This window comes from Amblyraja radiata, chromosome 3 (genome assembly GCF_010909765.2).
Source record: "Amblyraja radiata isolate CabotCenter1 chromosome 3, sAmbRad1.1.pri, whole genome shotgun sequence".
NCBI lineage: Eukaryota > Metazoa > Chordata > Chondrichthyes > Rajiformes > Rajidae > Amblyraja > Amblyraja radiata.
The window spans coordinates 112,714,689-112,738,251 of NC_045958.1; the positions used below are offsets into that span (position 1 = coordinate 112,714,689).

General features: G+C 41.3%; 1 protein-coding gene across 1 annotated transcript in view; it reads left to right on the forward strand.

Annotated features, from left to right (window-relative positions):
- ap3b1 (adaptor related protein complex 3 subunit beta 1) overlaps nucleotides 1-23,563 on the forward strand; it is a 242,097-nt gene that overhangs the window by 168,673 nt on the left and 49,861 nt on the right. The window contains exons 23-24 of the mRNA XM_033018603.1: nucleotides 17,630-17,861; nucleotides 19,412-19,496. Coding sequence (XP_032874494.1) covers nucleotides 17,630-17,861; nucleotides 19,412-19,496 — 317 coding nt within the window. The remainder of the gene's footprint in view (nucleotides 1-17,629; nucleotides 17,862-19,411; nucleotides 19,497-23,563) is intronic.

A 23,563-nucleotide genomic window follows, 5' to 3' on the forward strand; every position in this document is an offset into this window, starting at 1 on the left:
GATAGATAGATAGATAGATAGATAGATAGATAGATAGATAGATAGATAGATAGATAGATAGATAGATAGATAGATAGATAGATAGATAGATAGATAGATAGATAGATAGATAGATAGATAGATAGATAGATAGATAGATAGATAGATAGATAGATAGATAGATAGATAGATAGATAGATAGATAGATAGATAGATAGATAGATAGATAGATAGATAGATAGATAGATAGATAGATAGATAGATAGATAGATAGATAGATAGATAGATAGATAGATAGATAGATAGATAGATAGATAGATAGATAGATAGATAGATAGATAGATAGATAGATAGATAGATAGATAGATAGATAGATAGATAGATAGATACTTGATTGGTAAGGGTGTCAGTGGTTAAGGGGTGAAGACAGGAGAATGCGGTTGAAAGGGAAAGATAGATCAGCCATGATTGAATGGCAGAGTAGACTTGATAAGCTGAATGGTCTAATTATGCTCCGTGGACTTCTGAACATGAGTAGTATAAACAGGTTTGCTCCTCAGTCAAGTGCTCAGCTGACTACCCCTTTCTGAGGCAACCTTGGTTTTGTTGATGTTGAGTGAGAAGATGTTGCTGCACCACTAAACCAGGTGTCATCTCTCCCTCCTGTGCACAGTCTCATCAATTCCTGTAAATCGGCCAACAGTTATGGTGTCGTCTTCATATTGGTCGATGACATTGGAGTTGTGCTTTGCCACACAGCCATGGGTATAAAGAGAGGGGAGCAGAGGGCCAAGTATGCAGCCTTGAGGTGCACCTTAATGGTCAGTGAAGAGGAGATGTTGGTACTAATCCATCATGATTGATGACGAAGTCAGGGATAGTTGCAAAGGGTGGTACAGAGGCTCAGGACTAAGGAAATTGGTGATGAGTTGGGAGGGGATGAGTGTGTTGACTGCTGATGTTTGTAGATATACACATACCTGCAGTGCCCTCCATAATGTTTGGGACAAAGACCCAACATTTATTTATTTGCCTCTGTACTTCACAATTTAAGATTTGTAACAGAATAAATTGCATGTGGTTAAAGTGCACATTGTCAGATTTTAATAAAGGCCATTTTTATACATTTTGGTTTCACCATGTAGAAATTACAGCAGTGTTTATACATAGTCCTCCCCATTTCAGGGCACCATAATGTTTGGGACACAGCAATGGCATGAAATGAGAGCAGTCATGTTTAGTATTTTGTTGCATATCCTTTTCATGCGATGACTGCTTGAAGTCTGCGATGCATGGACATCACCAGTTGCTGGGTGTCTTCTCTGTTGATGCTCTGCCAGGCCTGTATTGCAGCCATTTTTGGTTTATGCTTGTTTTGGGGGCTAGTCCCCTTCAGATTTCTCTAGCATATAAAAGGCATGCTCAATTGGCTTCAGATCAGGTGATTGATTTGGCCACTCAAGGATTGACCATTTTTTTGCTTTGAAAAACTCCTTTGTTGCTTTAGCAGTATGTTCGGGATCATTGTCTTCCTGTGGAATGAACCGCCGGCCATTGAGTTTTGAGGCATTTCTTTGAACTTGAGCAGATAGGATATGTCTATATATTTCAGAATTCATTATGCTACTATCATCAGCATGAAGATAAGTGAGCCAGTATCTGCAGCAGCCATACATGCCCAGGCCATAACACCCCCACCACCGTGTTTCACAGATGAGATGGTATGCTTTGGATCTTGGGCAGTTCCTTCTCTCCTCTATACTTTGCTCTTGCCATCACTCTGATATAAGTTAATCTGTGTCTCATCTGCCCACAAGAACTTTTTCCAGAACTGTGGTTGCTCTTTTAAGTACTTCTTGGCAAACTGTAACCTGGCCATCCTATTTTTGCAGCTAACCAGTGGTTTGCATCTTGCAGTGTAGCCTCTGTATTTCTGTTCATGAAGTCTTCTGTGGACAGTGTTCATTGACAAATCCACAACTGACTCCAGAAGAGTGTTTCTGATCTGTCGGACAGATGTTTGGGGATTTTTCTTTATTATAGAGAGAATTCTTCTGTCATCAGCTGTGGAGGTCTTCCTTGGTCTGCCAGTCCCTTCGCGATTAGTAAGCTCTCTTTCTTCAGATTCAGATTCAGATTCAATTTTAATTGTCATTGTCAGTGTACAGTACAGAGACAACGAAATGCATTAATTCTTAATTCTTCTTAATGATGTTCCAAACAGTTGATTTTGGTCAGACTAAGATTTGGCTGATGTATCTTAACAGTTTTATTCTTGTTTCTCAGTCTCATAATGGCTTCTTTGACTTTCATTGGCACAACTTTGGTCCTCATGTTGATAAACAGCAATAAAAGTTTCCCAATGTGATGGCAAGACTGGAGGAAAGACTAGGTGCTGAGAGCTCTCTTATACCTGCATTAAGGAGGCATTTAGACACATCATGTGTCCCAAACATTATGGTGCCCTGAATTAGGGGGGGAATATGTATAAACTCAGCTGTAATTTCTACGTGGTAAAACCAAAATGTATAAATATGGCCTTTAATAAAATCTGACAATGTGCACTTTAAACACGTGATTTTTTCTATTACAAATCTCAAATTGTGGAGTACAGAGGCAAATAAATAAATGATGAGTCTTTGTCCCAAACATTATGGAGGAAACTGTATATATGTACATATACTGTGCATATATACAATATATATCTTATGTAATATAACATTATATTATGCAATACCGTATATTGTAACGGAATACACGTTACAATTGAGTATACATACTTGTAAGACACTTTTTAGACACAAAGCTGGAGTAACTCAGCGGGACAGGCAACATCTCTGGAGAGAAGGAATGGGTGACGTTTCCGGTCGATACCCTTCAGATGAGTTGGGGATAAGGGAAACGAGAGATATAGACGATGGTGAGATAAAGATCAATGAATGAAAGATATGCATATAACGATGCATATAAGGAAACAGGTTGTAAGTTGGGTGAAAATGAGAACTGGTGCGACTTTGGTGGAGGAGTGATGGAGCGAGAGGGAATGCCGGGGTTACTTGGAGTAAGATAAATCAAAATTCATACCACTGGGCTGTAAGCTGCCCAAGCAAAGTATGAGATGCTGTTTCTCCAATTTGCATTTATCCTGACTCTGACAATGGAGGAGACCTAGCTAGTACTAAAAGGTCTGTGTGGGAATGGGAAAGGGAATTAAAGTGTTTAACAACCGGGATGTTGGGTCTTCAGTTTTGTATGGGATCTGTTGAAGGTAGCTTGGCATATACTGCTCCAAACTGGCCTGGCTGAAGTCCCCAACAATCACAGGAAGGCTCCGGGATAAGCTGTGTAGTTCTAGTTGTTGTGGCACTTTCAGACCTCAAATGTTGCCTTAATGTCTCCGGAGAGACATTATACCTGCGTTGTTGCCTTAATGTCTGCCTGAGCTGGCATATTAACTGCAGGTTGATTGCAGATAAATTCTTCGGTAATTAGGAAGGAGAGCAATTAAGATGTTCGGGGACGGGGAAGCAGGAATGGGGCAAGACCAAACACCATGGCAAGTATCATCATGAGGCAGACAAAGCCGTCTCATCTCTTTTTCTGACCCTGACATCAAACCATGCAGTGGATGGGAAACACTCGGGCTGGAGACCTGTGTCCAAAGAGTTGGGTGGTGAGCCATGTCTCTCTGAAACATAATGCACAGCAGTCCCTTGTATCCCTCTGATACAGCAGCCTTCCTCTTTGGTCTTCTGTCTTGTTCTGCAGATGAATGCGAAGGAGGGAGGGTAATGTGTTTTGTCGGATGAATCTTACCTGAAGGCCTCTCTGGTGACCATGATTTCGAGCTTATCGGAGGTTTACCAGACTCTTGCAAGTGCTGTGTAAAGGGCCTGTCCCACTTTCCCGAGTTAATCACGAATTCTCCCGAGTTAATCACGAATTCTCCCGAGTTATTCGCAAATTCTCCCGAGTTTTCCCCTTGATTCAAACTCGCAGAATGTTCGTAACGAGTCCGTAGGAGGCTGTGGATATATCGTAGCGACTCGTTATGCCAGGCGTAGGTACTCGGGGCATCAGGTAAGTCGGGACGTTTTTTCCAGCCTGATCAAAAATGTCCACGAGTAAAAATATAGCCTCAAGTACCTACAGCTGGCATAACGAGCCACTACGATATATCCTCAGACTCCTACGGACTCGTTACGAACATTCTGCGAGTTTGAATCAAGGGGAAAACTCGGGAGAATTTGTGAATAACTCGGGAGAATTTGTGAATAACTTGGGAAAGTGGGACAGGCTCCTAAGAAGGAAGTGCAGATGCTGGTTTAAACCGAAGATAGACACAAAAAGCTGGAGTAACTCAACGGGACAGGGAGCATCTCTGGAGAGAAGGAATGGGTTTGCTTTTGGGTCGAGACCCTTCTTCAGACTGTCTCGCTGAGTTACTCCAGCTTTTTGTGTCCATTTTGCAAGTGCTGTGCTTGTGTTCCAGGGGTTGAGACCGTCGGAGCGATTGGAAGATTGGCGGTGCATTTAAATGGCTTAAACTGTTTCCCACTTCTGTAGTCTAGCTGCAATGTCAGCTCTAAAAAGTCAGAACGTGTGCAGGCAAGTGAAAACACAAGGTGCTGGAGTAAGTCAGTGATCAGGCAGCATATTTGGCGAACAAAGGTGGCACAGTGGCGATAGAGTTGCTGCCTTACAGCACCAGAGACCCGGGTTTGATCCTGACAATGGGTGCTGTCTGTAAGGAGTTTGTACTTCACCCCGTGACTGCGTGGTTTTTCCCCGAGTGCTCTAGTTTCCCCCCCACACTCCAAAGACGTATAGGTTTGTAAGTTAATTTGGCTTCTGTAAATTATAAGTTGCCCCTCGGGTGTAGGATAGTGTTAGTGTAAGGGGTTTGCTGGTCAGCATAGACTCGGTGGGCCGAAGAGCCTGTTTCCACGCTGTATCTCTAAACTATACATGGATAGATGACGTTTTGGGTTGGGACTCTTCCACAGACAAGTGTTCTGCATGCTACCCGCAAAGTGTCACCTCTTGTGCCATCATGTATTGTTTACAGATTATGTAAAATACAAATGGTTGCCTTCTTACAAGATGTCAGTGGTAATGTATTGGAAGAAATTATGCTATTCTGTTAATTGGTTTCTACAATTTAAAGATCTTAAAATAGTATCAAATCTGTCATTTGATTTATTGGTAAAGATGTTAACTGGATACGTTTGGTTGCAAGCATATGGTTCTAAATGTTTTCACCAACATAATAGCAATCACAAGTATGATAGAAGTGATTTAGTGATTGCTGTGTTTTATCTGTGCAGACACAATACCTGAAAGCCTTACAATTTTAATATTATCCCTCGCTGACTCAGGCCAAATGCCAGTTATCTGTTACACAACTTCCACCAAGTACTCATTCAAACTTGTTCCTCCGGAAACAACCTTGGATGGTGCATTCATACAGATTCTAAAATACCTGTATTAATTCTCGTGTGGATTTATTAGAATCATTTTTGCAAACCTCCGATTCGAATATTTCTCAAAATTGGGGATTTAGTTCAGTTTAGTTTATTGTCAAGTGTACCGAAAAGCTTTTGTAGTGTGCTATCCAGCGAGTGGATAGACCATACATGTTTGCAGTGGAGCCACTTACAGTGTACAGATACATGATAAGGGAATAATGTTTAGTACGAGGTAAAGCCAGCAAAGTCCGATCAAAGATAGTCCGAGGGCCACCAATGAGGTAGATAGTAGTTCAGGACCGCTCTCTGGTTGTGGTAGGATGGTTCAGTTGCCTGATAGCAGCTGGTTCTGTGCAGTAACATGAGAATAGTTGTCTCATACTTGTGAGCTGGCTGAACGCAAAGCCAACTTTGTTTGTTTCTCTCTCCCAGCCGCCCTCACCATCACCATATAAAAAATAAAACAAATAATTGGGATCACAAATAAATGACACACTGACATTAATTGTTTTGCAGGTCACCTTTGCCAATGCAATAAATGGCATCTTCAATCATGTTTGTAGTCTGTTTTGCAGTCTGTGGAACTTGGAACCTGATATGATGAAAGCAGACCACTATTTTATTGAACAGACGGTTCAACTATGCGAACCAACGCTTGCCCTTCAGATCTTTTCTACAACTGTTACCCCAATTTCAGCCCAATAACATTCGGCCGTGGGTTATAAGTGGGAAATAATCTTAATGCCGTAATTTTGACCATCTTCAGCAATCGAATCTAACCACTTTACCATTACCGAGACCCTACCATCGACATTCTGGGATTCAGTGTTGACAGAAACACAACTGCATTAGCCACTCACACGGTAGCTAAAAGAAGATGTGCAAGGCTAGGTATCCTGTAGTGAGTGACTTGGCTAACTCTGTAGAAATTTTCCAGCACTTACAAGGCATAAGGAATGTGATAAGTCTGAAGAAGGGTCTCGACCCGAAACGTCACCTATTCCTTCGCCCATAGATGCTGCCTCACCCGCTGAGTTTCTCCAGCATTTTTGTCTACCTTCGGTTTTTCCAGCATCTGCAGTTCTTTCTTAAACAGGAATGTGATAATATACACTTCCCTGCACGAGTACAGCACCAACTGCACTCACAGTATTCAGTATAGACATTAGGAGGTTATGTTGCAGCTATATAAGACATTGGTGAGGCCTCATTTAGAGTATTGTCTTCCGTTCTGGGCACCATGTCATAGGAAAGATGTTGTCAAGCTGGAAAGGGTGCAGGGATGCTTCTAGGACTCGAAGGCCTGAGCTTTAGGGAGAGATTGAGCAGACGAGGACTATTCCTTGGAGCACAGGGGGATGAGGGTGATATTACAAAGGTGTATAAAATTGTCATAGATGGATCAGGTAGATGCACAGAGTCTCTTGACCAGCATAGGGGAATTGAGAACCAGAGGACATAGGTGTAAGGTGAGGGGGTGAAAGATTTGATAGGAATCTGAGGGGTAACTTTTTCATGCAAATGGTGGTGGATGTGTGGAACGAGCTGCCGGAGGAGGTAGTTGAGGTAGGCACTATTGCAACGTTTAAGAAATATTCCGACAGGTGCATGGATAGGTCAAAAGATGCCCCATTTACAACGAGTTCACAACTAGTTCTATGTTATCCCACTTTCTCATCCATTCCCCATACATAAGAGGGCAATTTTACCAAAGCCAATTGACTTATAAACTCACATGTCTGGGATGTGAGAGGAAACTGGAGCACCCGGAGTTGTTATAGTACCTGCCTCAACTACCTCCTTTGGCAGCTTGTTCCATACACCCACCACCCACTGTACTGAAAAGTTGCCCTTCAGGTTCCTATTATATCTTTCCCCTCTCACCTTAAACTCGTGTCTTCTGGTTCTTGATTCGTGTATTCTGGGTAAAAGACTCTTACCCAGAGAGGTCTTACACACCTCCATAAGTTAACTTCTCATCCTCCTACAGTTCAAAGAATAAGCCTAGCCTGCCCGACCTCTCCCTATAGCCGAAGCCCTCGGTTCCTGGCAACATCCTCGTAAATCCTTTCTGCACTCTCTCCAGCTTAAGTGATTGGGAAAGTGGTTTTGTCAACATCTCTCCCCCCTTAGAATAGCGAAAATCCCTCAGTCAAAACTGTCGTCAGAAACATTCCATGATTATTTAGCTCGACACAAAATTAATGTTGCAACAGTAGGTGAAAGTTGTGCCTCAGGGCTGAAATGATTACTGTTTACTTCCTTCATTTTAGTTTTTACATAATTCAAGATGAATGTCACAGAAAGGTTATTGGAGCAAAAGCAGCTCCTGCATCAGGGCATTTTGTGTATAATATGAAAGTGATTCTCTTACCTGGTATCCTTGAGGGTTCTTTTAGAACGTCAGCAGAATTTTCAGGTCATTTGACAAAAAGGATATCTGCCTTGTAGCATGCTCAGAAGGTGACTACTTTGTGCATCAATCACCTCAGCTTTAAGTTGAAGCATAATAGACCCCCTCAATCAACATTTCCAAATGCTTTATCACTTGTTCATAAAGAAGGGGTGAAAAATCAAAGATAGACTGCTAAGTCAAGGCTAGGTAATTTGTTCTGAATTATAGTTACATTACAGGGGGGGGGGGAGAAGAGAGTTTGTGAAATAAGGGCTCACAGGATGTCCATTTTGTCAACTGGTGATGATATGCAGTTGAAGCTAAATTCAGACCTTGAAAAATGACAGCATTGTTGAGCTGTAATTCTGGACAAGCTAAAGCAAAGATTAAGATGTTACTTATTGACAGCCAAAATGAGTTAGTCAAACTGCAGTGATGTATATCCACCTTGTATCAGCAAGGTCAGTTTAAATAGCATTACCTTTAAGAAACTATAAGTTGACCATATGTAAACACAGCTCTAAATTACAGCAGCTTTTACATCTTATTTCTTCAATATTTCATTTTTATAACCCTGCCTTTTCAAATGACTATGTATTGCTTATTGTATGTGACATCTTTTAAAGCACAAATATAATGATTAAAATATTGGCATTGCTTTACAGTTTCAAGTAAGATTTATTTTCTAGCAATTGATTATATATGGAAGGCAGTGATCTGATTTAGCAAGGCATCTATATTCTTGCAGAATGTTGCTTTTCAAGATCGTAGACTCTGCAACAAATTGTTCTCGTGTTGACTCTTCAGCCCAAAATGCCACTGGGTTTTTGAACGAAGTATTTATTTGGCTCGGCTCCCCTGCACTTTTCTCAAAGCTCTGTGTTTTCTTCTTTTCAATCAATAACCAGATTTGTTTTGAAATTCCATTTTAATCTGTTTCTGACAATGTTTTTCTGGCAGTTTATTTCAGATTACCATAATTACCTGATCTAAAATCAAACTACTGGTGGAATTTAGTTAGAGAGTTTAACATTGGCATATTCCTTGTGAAGGGATGTATTCTTGGTTATGTTTTATATTTTATTGCCGTTGTCTTGAGGTTGTAAAATAAGGTGGTTACAAGCTTGATATTGGTTTATTTTAGTCACAAATACCGAAATACATGAGTCCAACAGGTCATACAAAGAGAAAACCGAGTGCAGAATAAAGTGTTACAACTGCAGAGAAACTTCAGATTTAAAAAAAAGTGTCATTGCCACAGCTGGTTAGATTCATCCAAGCACATAAGAGATCTATGTAAGAGTCTGTAACAGCAGGCAGGAGCTGTTCGGGTGGTACATGGTTTCAAGCTTTTGTATCTTCTGCACTCTGGGAGGAGGAAGAATAAAGAATGACCAAGGTGCCAGTTGTCCTTGATTACGTAGACTGCTTTCCTGAGACGGCGTGAAGTATAGACTGGAGTCGATGGTGGGTGGAGGCAGGTATATGTGTGATGGACTGGGCTGTATTCACCACTTTCAGCGATGTTTTTATTTTGTGGTCTTAGGTGGATTATTTAATGGTGTGCATCTGGATAGGATGCTTTCTATTGTGCATCTGTAGAAATTAGTAATCTGTAGAGATTAGTAGGAGACATTCTGTAATTCCTTGGTCTTTTGAGGAAATACAGGCATTTGTGTGTTTTTTCTGTGAGTGATATTTGCTCTCTGCTTTATGCACCTTTCAAAAATGGTAGAATAGTATATTCAGGTCGTACCTTGCTCCACGGCTTTTTATAAGCTTCTCTGCTCTTAATCACTGATGACTAGTTCTCCACTGCACAGTGGAATGGAATATGTTATTGTCACATGTGACAAGTCACTGTGAAATTCTTTGCTTGCCTACTCAAGGTATGCAAATAGTCACCACATAAACGGCGCTGATAAAGTTACAAAGTACCCCCGCCGGCTGCTCCTTTGTTCCCCCCCCCCCCCCCCTCCCATCACGGCACTGCCTCAAGTGCTGGCTTTTCCCTCCCTCGTTCTTGATTTCCCTCCACAATGAGACATTGGTAGAGTTCAGATTCAGATTCAATGTTTATTGTCATTGTGCAGTGTACAGTACAGAGACAACGAAATGCAGTTAGCATCTCCCCCAGAAGAGTGAACATAGAATAATGGAACAGTAAAATATATATATGTACATACAGTAGCAGTAGTGCAGTTTTTCTGGGGGAAGGAGTGTCTGGGGGTGGGTGACTGGCAATCACCCACGTGCAGAGTTAAGTTGTGTAACAGCCGCAGGGAAGAAGCTGTTCTTAAACCTGCTGGTCCGGCAACGGAGAGACCTGTAGCGCCTCCCGGATGGGAGGAGGGTAAACAGTCTGTGGCTGGGGTGAGAGCAGTCCTTGACGATGCTGCGCGCCCTTCGCAGACATTGCTTGCTCTGGACAGACTCATTGGAGGGGAGCGAGGAACCGGTGATGCGTTGGGCAGTTTTCACCACCCTCTGCAGTGCTTTCCGGTCGGAGACAGAGCAGTTGCCATACCATACTGTGATACAGTTAAGGGCCTGTTCCACTTTCACAACCTAATTCACAACCTCTGCCGAGTTTGCCCTTGACTCGTACTTGCAGCATGGTCGTCAGAAGGTCGTGGGTAGGCCGTAGCAGGCCGTGATGCTAGTCGTAGGTACTCGTGGCATCAAGTAGGTCGGGGCGTTTTTCTAGCATGATGAAAAATGTCCACGAGTAAAAAAGGTTGTGAATTAGGTCGTGAAAGTGGGACAGGCCCTTTACAGTTAATAGTGTCACATTAGTTTAGCTGCTTTTCAGACGATGGGATTTGTACCTGCAAAAGAAAATCTGATACTATTAATAGCATCATAATTCTGCTAAAAAATTGAAAGAATTAATCAAGTAATGAATGCATATTTTATTCCAGATCTCTGATTTTAGACTGATCTCCTGCTTGCTCAAGCATTAATATTGATTATGATTTTATTGCAGTTGTTTTAGTGATCTCTAATGATATCATGGCTGAAATTGCAGCTATATTTGAGTGGATATTTTCATAGTTTATTATCACATGTACCAAGCAACAGTGAATAACATTGTGTTGCATGCTATCCAGTCAACGAAAAGGCTATACATGACTACAATCAAGCCGTCCACATTGTACAGATACAGGATAAAACATAGAATGTTTAGTGCAAGATAGAGTCCAATAAAATCCGATTAAAGATAGTTCAAAGGTCTCCAGTGAGGTGGGAGGTCAGGACCGCTCTCCACCTAATGAGAGGACAACTCGGTTGCCTGATAACGGCTAGAAAGAAACTCTCCCTGCATCTGGAGGTGTGCGTTTTCAAACTTCTGTACCTCTTCTTGCCTGATGGGAGAGGGGAGAAAAGGGAGTGACCGGTGTGAGACTCGTCCTTGATCCTGCTGGTAGCCTAGCTGAGGCAGCATGAAGTGTAGATGGAGTCAATGGAAGGGAGGGAGGTTTGCAAGATGCTGTGGGCTGCATTCACAACTCTGCAATTTCTTGTGGTCTTGAATAGAGCTGTTCCCAAACCACGCTGTGATGCATCCCAATAAAATGCTTTCCACGGCACATCTGTAGAAGTTGGTGGGGGTTGTTGAGGACATGAGGAGGGATGTTGGGGACATGTGCTTAGTACTTGTTATTCAGACGATTGATGAAGGCGGGGTGGTAGATGCAGTCTGATTGGACTTCACTAAGGCATTTGACAAGATTCTGCATGGTGGCAGGATCCAGAAGATTAATGCTCATGGGATGCAAGCTGAGTTAGTAAATTGGATCCAAAATTGGCCTGATCATGGGAAACAGAGGGTAATGGTGTTAGCTTGCTTTTCTGGGTTTGTTTTCCCTGTTACTAAGGATGCTGAGAAGTAATTTGATAGAGGAATATAAAATAATGAACAGTTAGGATTGATAGAATCAGTTTCCCCATAGTTTCAAAAGCAAAGGTTTTAAGGTGAGAGGAAGAGATTTTAATGAGGATTTGAGGAGAACGGTTTTTACGCCAATCGTGCTTGATATCTGTCACTAGCAATTAATTTATGAGATAACTGCTCCCAGAATCTTTCAAATCTATCTTTATGGAATCTGTTAAGATATACCTTCAAAAACTGGGCGGTGATATACCAGATCTGAGCAAGTGTGAGACGTTGCGTTTTGGGAGGTTGAATGCAAGGGGAATTTACATTTAATGGCATAGAAACATAGAAACATAGAAAATAGGTGCAGGAGGAGGCCATTCGGCCCTTCGCGCCGGCACCGCCATTCATTGTGATCATGGCTGATCATTGTGATCATCCCAAATCAATACCCCGTGCCTGCCTTCTCCCCATATCCCTTGACTCCACTAGTCCCTAGAGCTCTATCTAACTCTCTCTTAAATCCATCCAGTGATTTGGCCTCCACTGCCCTCTGTGGCAGGGAATTCCACAAATTCACAACTGTCTGGGTCCAAGTCTATAACTCCCTGAAAGCAACAACCTTAGTAGGTAGACTGGTAAAGAAGGTATACAGTATAGTTGCCTTCATAGGACGGAGTATAAGAGTCAGAAAGTCGTGATGCAGCTTTATAGGACCTTGGTGGACTGCATTTGGAGTATTGTGTGCAATTTTGCTCGCCCCATTACAGAACATACATGGAGACATTGGAGAAGGTATAGAAGATGTTTACCAGAATGATGCTTGAATTGGTGGGTATTAGTTACAAGGAGATGTTAGCTAGACTTGGATTGTTTTCTCTGGAGTGGTGTAGGTTGCAGGGAGACCTCACAGAAGTATATAGAACTATGAGAGTTATCGATGGGGTAGACAGTTAGAAACTTTGTCCCAGGATGGAAAAATCCAAATATTAGAGGACGTAGCCTAAAGGTGAACGGAGCAATATTTAAATGTGTGCCAGGCGAGTTTTTCTGCACAGAGGATGGTGAGTGCTGGGAATGCACTGTCAGGGGTGATGGTTGAGGCAAATATGACAAAGACATTTAAGACATTTCTGATAGGCATATAGGTAGAAATAGAGGGGTATGGATTACATGCAGATAGATAAGAGCTGATCTTGGCATCACGTACTTGATCTGGTACTTTGATCTAGTATTTTGTTGGTTCACATGCTTGATCAATGGTGTTTTATCATTAATGTTTTATTATTATTAATGTTTAGTGTTTTCTTAGTCATTCGTAACTGTCACTGTATGTCATGTTGTTACTTGTGGGCGGAGCACCAAGGCAAATTCCTTGTATGTGAATACTTGGCCAATAAACTTACTTACTTTACTTACTTATGTTCAACACAGCCATTGAGGGCCGAAGGGTCTGTTCTCGTTCCGTACCATTGCCTGTTTTAACACAATCACAATGTTTAAAATGCATTCAGACCGGGTATTTAAATTGACAATGTGTAGAATGATATAGGCTAAGTCTGAATGATATAGGCTAAGTCTGAAGAAGAGTCTCGACCCGAAACGCCACCCATTCCTTCTCTCCAGAGATGCTGCCTGTTCCGCTGAGTTACTCCAGCATTTTGTGTCTACCTTCATTTAAACCATTCTGCAGTTCTTTCCTACACATGATATAGACTAATTCAGGAAGATATCATCAGTGCAAAGTTTTTCGTCTGCACTTTCTCTGTCGTTGCAACACTATACTCTGCACTCTGTTTATTCTTTCATATGACCTGATGTGCTCATGTATCACAGTACAAGTAATAATAATAAACCAATATCAATATCAAATGTGCAAGAAGGTCGAAAAGATTGGTATGGACATGGGCCAAATGACCTGTTTCTTTGCCGTACAGTTCTGACGCTGATTTATGATAACCATTACTTAGAATTATATTATTTGAAGTAATGAAAGTAAATTGTGCACTTGTATGTTTAATTGTGAAAAATAGCGGTAGAAGTTTGCACCCTTCTATATATTTCAAGCCTCACACAATGCTACCCTCTCATAGATACATAGACAATAGGTGCAGGAGTAGGCCATTTGGCCCTTCGAGCCAGCACCGCCATTCAATGTGATCGTGGCTGATCATCCCCAATCAGTACCCCATTCCTGCTTTCTCCCCACTTCCCTTGTTTCCGCTAGCCCTAAGAGCTCTATCTAACTCTCTTTTGAATGCATCCAGTGAATCGGCCCCCACTTCCTTCTGAGGCAGAGAATTCCACAAATTCACAACTCTCTGGTGAAAAAGGTTTTTTCCTCATCTCAGTTCTAAATGGCCAACCCCTTATTCTTAAACTGTGGCTCCTGGTTCTGGGCTCCCCCAACATCAGGAACGCGTTTCCTGCATGTAGCTTGTCCAATCCCTCAATAATTGTATATGTTTCTGCAAGATCCCCTCGCATCTTTCTAAATTCCAGTGAATACAAGCCCACTAGCTCCATTCTTTCATCATATGACAATCCCGCCATCCCGTGAATGAACCTCATGAACCCACTCTCAAATCCTACCCCCACCAAAGTTAACTGGCATAGCTTGCGTAAAATCTGCCTTGCATCATAAGAGCATTAGTGATAAAGTAGAATTAGGCCATTCGGCCCATCAAGTCTACTCCGCCATTCAATCATGGCTGATCTATCTCTCCCTCCTAATTCCATACTCCTGCCGTCTCCCATAACCCCTGACACCCGTAATAATCAAAAATCTATCAATCTCTGCCTTAAATATATCCATTGACTTTGCCTCCACAGCTGTCTGTGGCAAAGAATTCCACAGATTCACCACGCTCTGACTAAAGAAATTCCTCCTCATCTCCTTTGTAAAAGAACGTCCTTTAATTCTGAGGCTATAACCTCTAGTCCTAGACTCTCCCATTAGTGGAAACATCCTCTCCACATCCACTCTATCCAAGCGGTTCATTATTCTGTACGTTTCAAAGAGGGCCCCAAACGCTCATCATATGTTAACCCACTCATTTCTGGGATCATTCTTGTAAATAACGGTTCATGAAGCATAAACCCTAACGTAAGCCGGGTAGTGCGTATATTGGTTTAATCTTAGTAGATCGCATGCCTTTAAAGGCCTGTGTCAGTGCTCCGACTGGTTCTCATTGCGAGTCTTTTACTTAGACTTGCTGTGCTCCTTGGATATCTCGGGTAAAGCTGGGAACTGGCCGCTTGGAAATCAACTTAAGCAAACCAGTGGTTCGGCACTTAAAGTGGAACGTATTATGTTAACAATATGACTTGCCGTGCACCGCTTCTTTTAAAAAAAAAAAAAAAAAAAAGGGAATTCAAAAATAAAACTTGTCTTTGCTGCTTTGGGTGCAATTCCTGTGAAAAATGACTGGGCGGTGAACTGTTGATTATTAATGAAGCAAAGGCATCACCTCATAAAACTCAGCAACTTGCAAATAGATTTTTATTTCATACAAAATAGACAAATTGTTTGAACTATTGCTTGCACTAACTATAAGTGACACTAAGTGCTTTACAAACAGAGCCACTGTAAGTTACCATTACCAAAAAGCATATGTGGAGACAGAACAGTGCCTTTAATTTTCAGAGGTGCTTAGTTGTGCATTCAGTAATATTATTTCCAGTTAACCTAATTTAGTTCATTGTGCTACCTGTTGTTTATAAGATTTTCCTTTGCTTTTAGATTATTAGAGATCTGTCTATTTATTTAAAAGATTGCTTTGAAACCTCCTCCACTTTTTGAAGGTATAGCTTAAGAGCTTTCATAACGATAGACTTGGAAGATTCTGGGAACAGCTGTCTCATAAATTAATTATTAGTGACAAGTTTATATTGCATAAATCTAAATGAGTTGAGAGTATGGTCCATTACCAGCTAACTGCACAAGGTATTTGTCATTTTACACTCTTCAGTTATTTTTTAGTGGTGTTAAAAATGTAAGACTTTTCTTTCAGATGACATTGAGAGATGCTGTCTGTTTTTAAGAGAGGTAAAGGCCCATATAAATGTTTCACTAAACCTAAGTGTTACTCATTTGACAGTTATGTGTGCTGTCATTCCATGGGCTATTTGCTTATCGCAATAAACAGATGAAATATGTGAGTAGTCTGTGGTGTCCTTTCAGTGCATTATGTGATTTTCCTCATTTGAAGTGTTCTGTTCAGAATTTTTACACTCTTCATGCTTCCTCGTGCAAAACACCCCAGGAATAATCGCAGAGTGACCAGCAGTTGCATAAAAAGAGCATTTCCAAAACCGAACCACTGATGTAATTTTAAAGATTGTAGATAAACATAGTCATTTGAAGATCCCTTAAATAAATTTGCAAGTATTGACTGCTGTGGAAATAATGGATCATAAAATGGCCAATTTATGCCCAGTTTGTTTATGAATTGTGAAAGGAAAACAGTAGAATGTTTATTGTAATCCATAAATTTTTCAGGCACCTATTTTTATTAGTAAGTAATTAAGGAATATGTGATAGATTACAACTTGTTCAAAAATATTATTAGAATGTATATTTTGCTCTTGAATGGGTTTATGGGGATCAGAGCACTGGTCATTTTCATGTTCATGTCTGGATTTAAAAAAAAAGAGAAAAGGGATTAAAAAGTACATTATATAGCAGCTTTCAGTTCTGTTTTAGTTTAGTTTATTGTCATGTGCACCGAGGTACAGTGACAAGCTTTTGTTGCATGCTATCCAGTCAGCAGAAAGACAATATGTGATTACAATCGAGCCATTCACAGTGTACAGATAAGTAATAAGGGAATAACGTTTAGTGCAAGGTAAAGCCAGTGAAGTCCGATCAAAAATAATCCGAGGGTCAACACTGAGGTCGATAGTAGTTCAGGATTGCTCTCTTGTTGTGGAAGGATGGTTCGGTTGCCTGATAAGAGCTGGGAAGAAACTGTCCCGGAATCTGGAGGTGTGTTTTGCTCAGTTATTTGCTTCTAGTTAGATAAAATGCATCCTCAAAATATTGATTCCATCAGCACGGAGTGAAAGAGCCATCCAGTTAGTCTTAGTCACCTGTCCCCCCCTACATTCCTGTAGGTTTCTCGCGTTCTAATGTAAACATAATTGCCTTTTGGCAGTTAGTATTGAAATTGCATCTTTTTCATACAGGTCATTATAACTCAAAACAAATTATACTCCTCCCTAACATTCCACACTTCAGGATTTCTTTGCCAGTTACTGTCGTCAGGTGGCACGGTGGCACAGAGGTAGAGTTGCTGCCTTACAGCACCAGAGACCCGGGTTTGATCCTGACCACGGGTGCTGTCAGTATGCAGCTTGTGCGTTCTAACCGTGACTTGCATGGGTTTCCTATAGGAGTTTGCTAATCTCTCCAGCACCACAAGCTATGTCTAACTTACGTTGCTTATTAGCTCGAACATTAGAGCTCCGATACCCAGGTTTGTGAAATCAATCCATCACAAAACTGTTTGTGACTGTTGTTCAAAAACTGTTGTTCACAATTCCAACTCCTGTGTGACTCCCCATACTGCTATATTGTCACTGCCCTGTTATTTCCATGGCTTCGTTTTTACTAACATTAACTAGGTGCACATTAAGGAAATACATTACAAAAGTTCATAAATATGGTATCTACTTATCTGTTTTCATATTCTCATATTTCATTATTGAAATATAGTTTGCATATTTCTTGTATGAAATAAGAAAATTGAACTCTAAAAGGAATACGGAATTTAACTTTGGGAATCGGCAGAAAGGAAACGCTCCATGTTTTATGAACTTTTAACCACTTTGAAATGTAATAGAAAAAGAAGTGTGGTTTGTATTGATGTTTTTTCCCTGTTTGAGTTGGTGTTTTTTTTTAATGTTTAGGTTATCACTCCTGTATTTGTCCCAGAGAAATCATTTGAGCTGCTTCACCGTATGTCTGGAAAGGGTCTTGGCGCACGTTATCACTTTCCACGTCAGCCGTGCATTTACAATTCCAAAATGGTGTCCGTTCATATCACATTCACGAACAACTCTGACCAAGAAATTCAGAACATCAAAATCGGAGAGCGGAAGCTTGCATCGGGAATGAAAATGCATGATTTCCATGAAATAGGTACCGAAATACAGTTGTTGTGACCATGTCCGCTTTTACACAGCGTAAGCTTGCATATTCTGGATTCCTTTTGTAACATCTATTTTCTAACAATAAGACAGCAAATACATTTTCAGCCCTATTCACTTCTAAAATTGAAGAATGAATCTGCATATTTGTATGCACAGGCATTTCTATCTTACCCTTCCTCAAGTCTTTTTCCATCTGTGATGAGAGAATATGTTCATACGTTTTCGGAACAGAATTAGCCTATTCGGCCCATTGTCTATTCCACCTTTCAATCATGGCTGATCTATCTTTCCCTCTCAACCCCATTCTCCTGCCTTCACCCCATAATCCCCCGACACCTTCTCTGCCTTAAAAATATCCATTAACTGCAGCTGCAGTCTTCTGTGGCAATGAATCCCACAATTCACCACCCTCTGACTAAGGAAATTCCTCCTAATCTTTCTAAAGGAACATCCTTTTATTCTGAGGCTATGGCAGTCGTCGAAACATCTGGACCCTTTCTATATCTGGAATCTACTTGTATTTTCCCTTTAGTATGTATAGTTGAGATCAAGATCACCTTTTTGATTGGAGTTGCAGAGTATGAGAATTTATTGGAAAAAAAATGTTTTGACATTAATGAAACAAATGAGAAAGGAAATCTAGGTTGTGGAAGTACAGAGTTTTTCGAGAAATCGCAAATTAAGTTTCAGGGAATTCAAATACATTTTTCATGAGGGTTTGCTGATTATAGCAGTCTTTGTACAGTTGTAACATATGTAAAAGTCACCAATCCCCTCTCTGTGCATTTAGATAATTTACTGTTACTGAACAGTGGTAGGTAATTTACAATTTTAGCATCTTAGTGTAGAAAGGGCTTGGTCTTTTGGCTAATTTCCTGTTTACCTCATCCTGAAGGAAATATATTTGTAAATATCAGTCAAGGACAAAATTGGGCTTGACTGTACGATATCCAATGGTTCAATACAGTTACGATGCAAGCTAACATAAGGGCAGCGCGGTAGAGTTGCTGCCTTACAGCGGCAGAGACCCGGGTTTGATCCTGACGACGGGTGCTGTCTGTATAGAGTTTGTACATTCTCCCTGTGACCGCATAGGTTTTCTCCGGGTGCTCTGGTTCCCTCCCACACTCCAAAGACGTATAGGTTTGTAAGTTAATTGGCTACTGTAAATGGTAAATTGTCTCTAGTGTGTAGGATAGTGCCAGTGTACGGGGATCGCTGGTCAACGTAGGCTCAGTGGGCCGAAGGGCACGTTTCCGCACTGTATCTCTATACTAAACTAAAACTAAGAAGAAGAAGACTAAGAAACCCTGAGCTGGTTAACATATATGTTTGAAATGGCCAAAAGTGGAAAATTCTGACACTGAAAGATGGACGAAAGAAAGTGAATATTTGTTATTTAGAAAAGTTAAGTCATAAGGACGAACGCAATGTCTTGGCTGCATGGTGTGATACAGCAATGCTTAAGCACAATGTGCCATGTTGTAAACTGATCTTGTGTTGCCATTTACTCAAAAACATATATTTTTCTTTTTGCAGACAACCTTGAGCCTGGGACATCAAAAACCGTTTCAATGGGTATCGACTTCTGTGACTCCACACAGGCTGCTAACTTTCAAGTATGGTAGGTTTGCTGAAAGCAGCAGAAATATTTTAGATTTGTAATCTGTCTCCCAGCTCTGAATTCATAAACAGAGAGTGAAAATCCACCGAATCTACATAAAATGGAAGCAGCGTGTATTTGCAAGACAAATGTCAGTCTCTGTTAAATTAGGTAGCTTGTTTTAGTGTTATTTATTTCAACAGTTATAATGCACATTTAAAAATCACCAGTGCTACATTTGTTGAGTGGCTGTCCCTCGGGTATTTCATGTTTTTATTTAAACCATGGAACTATGCACTGGCATTGTAATCTAGTTTGTTTTTTCACGTTTTTATCTTGGATGTCAGCATCTCTTAACAAAGAAAGCTTAGGTCCATACGTCTCAAATACCATAAAATTTACAAATGGTATTCATATTCTCAGCCTCCTTTGCTTATTTTAAATATATACAGTGATTATAGCTTGTACCTGTTTTTGTCTATTCACATAAATTAATCTAACCATTTCTAAAGTTGGTATTCCATCATTTTTTTATGATTCATGCCATTATTTACTACCCAAGTAATTTGGAAAAGACCTTCTGTTCAGGTTGCCAACCCTACTGAGTATCTCGGAGTTTTCTAAGTACTGCTGTCAGCAAGCCAGGGGATTGAAGTGGAGTTGATTGACAACAATAAGAGTAGGCAAAACGTTGGTACGTGAATGCAATAACACAGATGCATGGAGGTGGGACCAGATTTCAGAAGGCTAGGCTGCACTAGCACACCGCACCAGATAAAAGTTCCAAATAATAGGTCATTACTGGTGGTACCTTTGCTCTTCCCATGCCTTTATGCCTCACCATATCCCCATTGTAGCAAGTTGGATGCAGGTTACTTATGGAAGTGGCACAATATAGTAGAAGAGCTATTAACCCCTTCCCCAACCCCCCCCCCCCACCCACCCCTCAGTTGTATCTACCCGTCATTTGCCATGCTTGTCTTGCCCCCTCCTCTCTTCCAGCATGAATCTACCTATCCCTCCTCCTCCTCACCAAAATCAGTTTGTAGAAGGGTCCTGACCCAAAACGCCGCCTACCCATGTTCTCCAGGGATGCTGCCTGACGCTGGGTTACTCCAGCACTTTGTGTCTATTTTTGTAAATCAGCGTCTGCAGTTCCTTGTTTCTCCAGTAGACGAGCTTGTCTTTTCCTCCCAAGTCTGGGACAAGTGCCATGGGATTGTAAAGTGGCAAATGCAGCAGCATTGTTAAAGAAAGGATACAAGGACATTCCTGGTAATTACTGGCTGTCAGTTTAACTTAAGTAGTAGGTAAAGTTTAGAAACGATTATCAAGGAGAAAGTTTTATAGGCACCTAGAGAGCTGTGCATTAATTAAGGAGAGCTTGCATGGATTTGCAATCAGTCTGAACCATGGTCCGAACCCGAAATGTCGCCTCTCCATGTTCTCCAGGGATGCTGTGTTACTCCAGCACTTTGTCATTTTTTTGTGTGAATTTGCAAACAGTAATTTACTTATGGCCAAAAAGAGAAGGTGGATGAAGAAAATGGCGGTGAGGTGATGTTTTCGAACAGAAACCCGGGTAATTATGAACTGAAAGGGAAAGAATTTATGTATATTTCACGAAGCATTTGATGAAGTGCCATAAAAATCTTATGAAGAAAATCGAGGCTTATCAGTCTTTGGGATGTGTCAGTTTGGATTTATGGAATTATGAAATATGGAATTAGTGTCAGTTTGGATTTTGGTTTGAAAGTGGCCTACGAACAGGGGAAAAAGTGAGTTGTGGTAACTAACTGTATTTTAGACTGGAAGATGATGGACAAGAGTGTTCTACACAAGTCATTGCTGAAACCATTTTATGAAAGGAGCCTGCTGCATGGCAGCGAGTTGGGAACACTCCACCGGAGAACATGTTAGAACAAACAACATGGATAGGACAGGCGGCTGGTGATGTCAGGGGAGGGGGGGGGGGTGAAAGAAGACTTGCAACAATTACCACATTGATCTTTTATTCCATGAATCCAGTGATCCAGTGCGCTATTTGTCCGGTGTAAAAGGGAAGTTGAATTGGTTATACGTCGAAACTCAACAGATTTCTAGTATAATTGTAATGACTGGGATTGGCTTGCTGGCGGTCTGTGCGGGAGCTGATGTTGATGGTGAATGAAGCGGAGAAGAAGGATGGCCATGCTTCAGGAGGCATGCTCCATGGTGGAGGGTCGTCTATTGTCAGCTCAATATCCAAAGATTTGGCATTGTCCACTCCATGCAGAATAGGCCCATTCTTCTGTCCTCATATCGAGGTCCATGTGCCCTGGTTCCTCTGTTTCATAGAGTGATACAGTGTGGAAACAAGTCCTTTGGCCCAACTCGCCCACGCCGACCAACATGTCCCATCTACACTAGTCCCACCTGCCTGCATTTGGCCCATATCCATCTAAACCGATCCTATCCCTGTACCTGTCTAAATGTTTCTTAAATGTTGCGATAGTACCTGCCTCAACTACCTCCTCTGGCAGCTCGTTCCACACACCCACCACTCTTTACATAAAAATAAAAGTTACCCCTCGGGACCCTATTAAATCTTTCCCCTCTCACCTTAAACCTATGTCCTCTGGTTTTCGATTCCCCTACTCTGCACAAAAGACTCTGTGCATTTACCCGATCTATTCCTCTCATGATTTTGTGCACCATAAGATCACCCCTCATCCTCCTGCATAAAGGCTATCAATTGGCAGTTTTCACTCTTTAAAAAAAAAAATCCAGCATTGACTGCCTTTCATGCTGCTTGGCATCATAAATCTCCCCATAATGTGACAGGCTGTTCTTTTACACACCATGCTACTTTGGCAGAGCTATCTGCCAGATGATCGTGACACTTAGGAATGCTCAAAGCCTCATCAATACACCTGAAAAGCTTTTGCAGACGTTTTGTTGTCATACTCTTGTCATCTTCTAGCAGCAGGTTGTCATTGTAATTCTCTTTGTTGACTGCTCTCATGTGAAGCTCTGTCAGGATCTTGTTAGTGAGAAGCTTGGCATGGGACGCAAGTAATTGTGAAACATCATCATCTCCAGTCTCCTCAAATCCCACCTGCCATGACAGAGTCACTGACTTATTGGTTCAATGTCAACCAAGTCATTCACTGCACTGGGAATCAACATATTCCACCCATTGTTTGTACAATTAACTAAAACTTCATCCTCTGCAGCTTCAGTGAGGTTAATGACATCCAATATGTGAAATTTCTTCTAGAACTCTTGGATAGAAGAAATGTGTAGGAAGGAACTGCAGCTGCTGGTTTACAGTGATGATAAACATAAAATGCTGGAGTAACGCAGTGGGACAGGCAGCATCTCCGGAGAGAAGGAATGGGTGACGTTTTGGGTCGAGACAGACTGAAGAATGGTCTCGACCCGAAACGTCACCCACTCATTCTCTCCATTGATGCTGCTTGCTGCTGGAGTTACTCCAGCATTTGTGTCTATCATGGATACAAGATTTCTCTTTACCTGAATGAGAGTCCAGAAAGTTTAGTAAGTGTTAAAAATGTCTCTAATGCCTTGGTCCATGAGCTTGGTGTCCCCAAAATAAGAAAGAAATAAAGAAACAAGGAACTGCAGATGCTGGTTTACTAAAAAAGACAAAGTGCTGGAGAAACTCAGCGGGTCAGACAGCAGCTCTGGAGAACCTGGATAGATGCCGTTTATGGATCAGGACCCTTCTTCATACAGAGGAGGAGAGGCATGCCTTGAGGAGATTTTTCAGTAGTGCAGTAAAATGAAGAAACAAGGAACTGCAGATGCTGGCGGACACAAAAAAGACACACAGTGCTGGAGTAACTCAGTGGGTCAGGCAGCATCTCTGGAGAGCATGGATGGGTGACATTTAGGGTCGGGGGCCTTCTTCAGACGAAGATCCCAATCCAAAATGTTAACTATCCATGTTCCCCAGAGATGCTGCCTGACCCACTGAGTTACTTAAGTACTTTGTGTCTTTATTTTAATGAAAGATCTAGATGTTCAAATGGTCTTTTGGATATCTTCATCTTGGGCACCAGGTACTCTATAAATACCTACTGAAG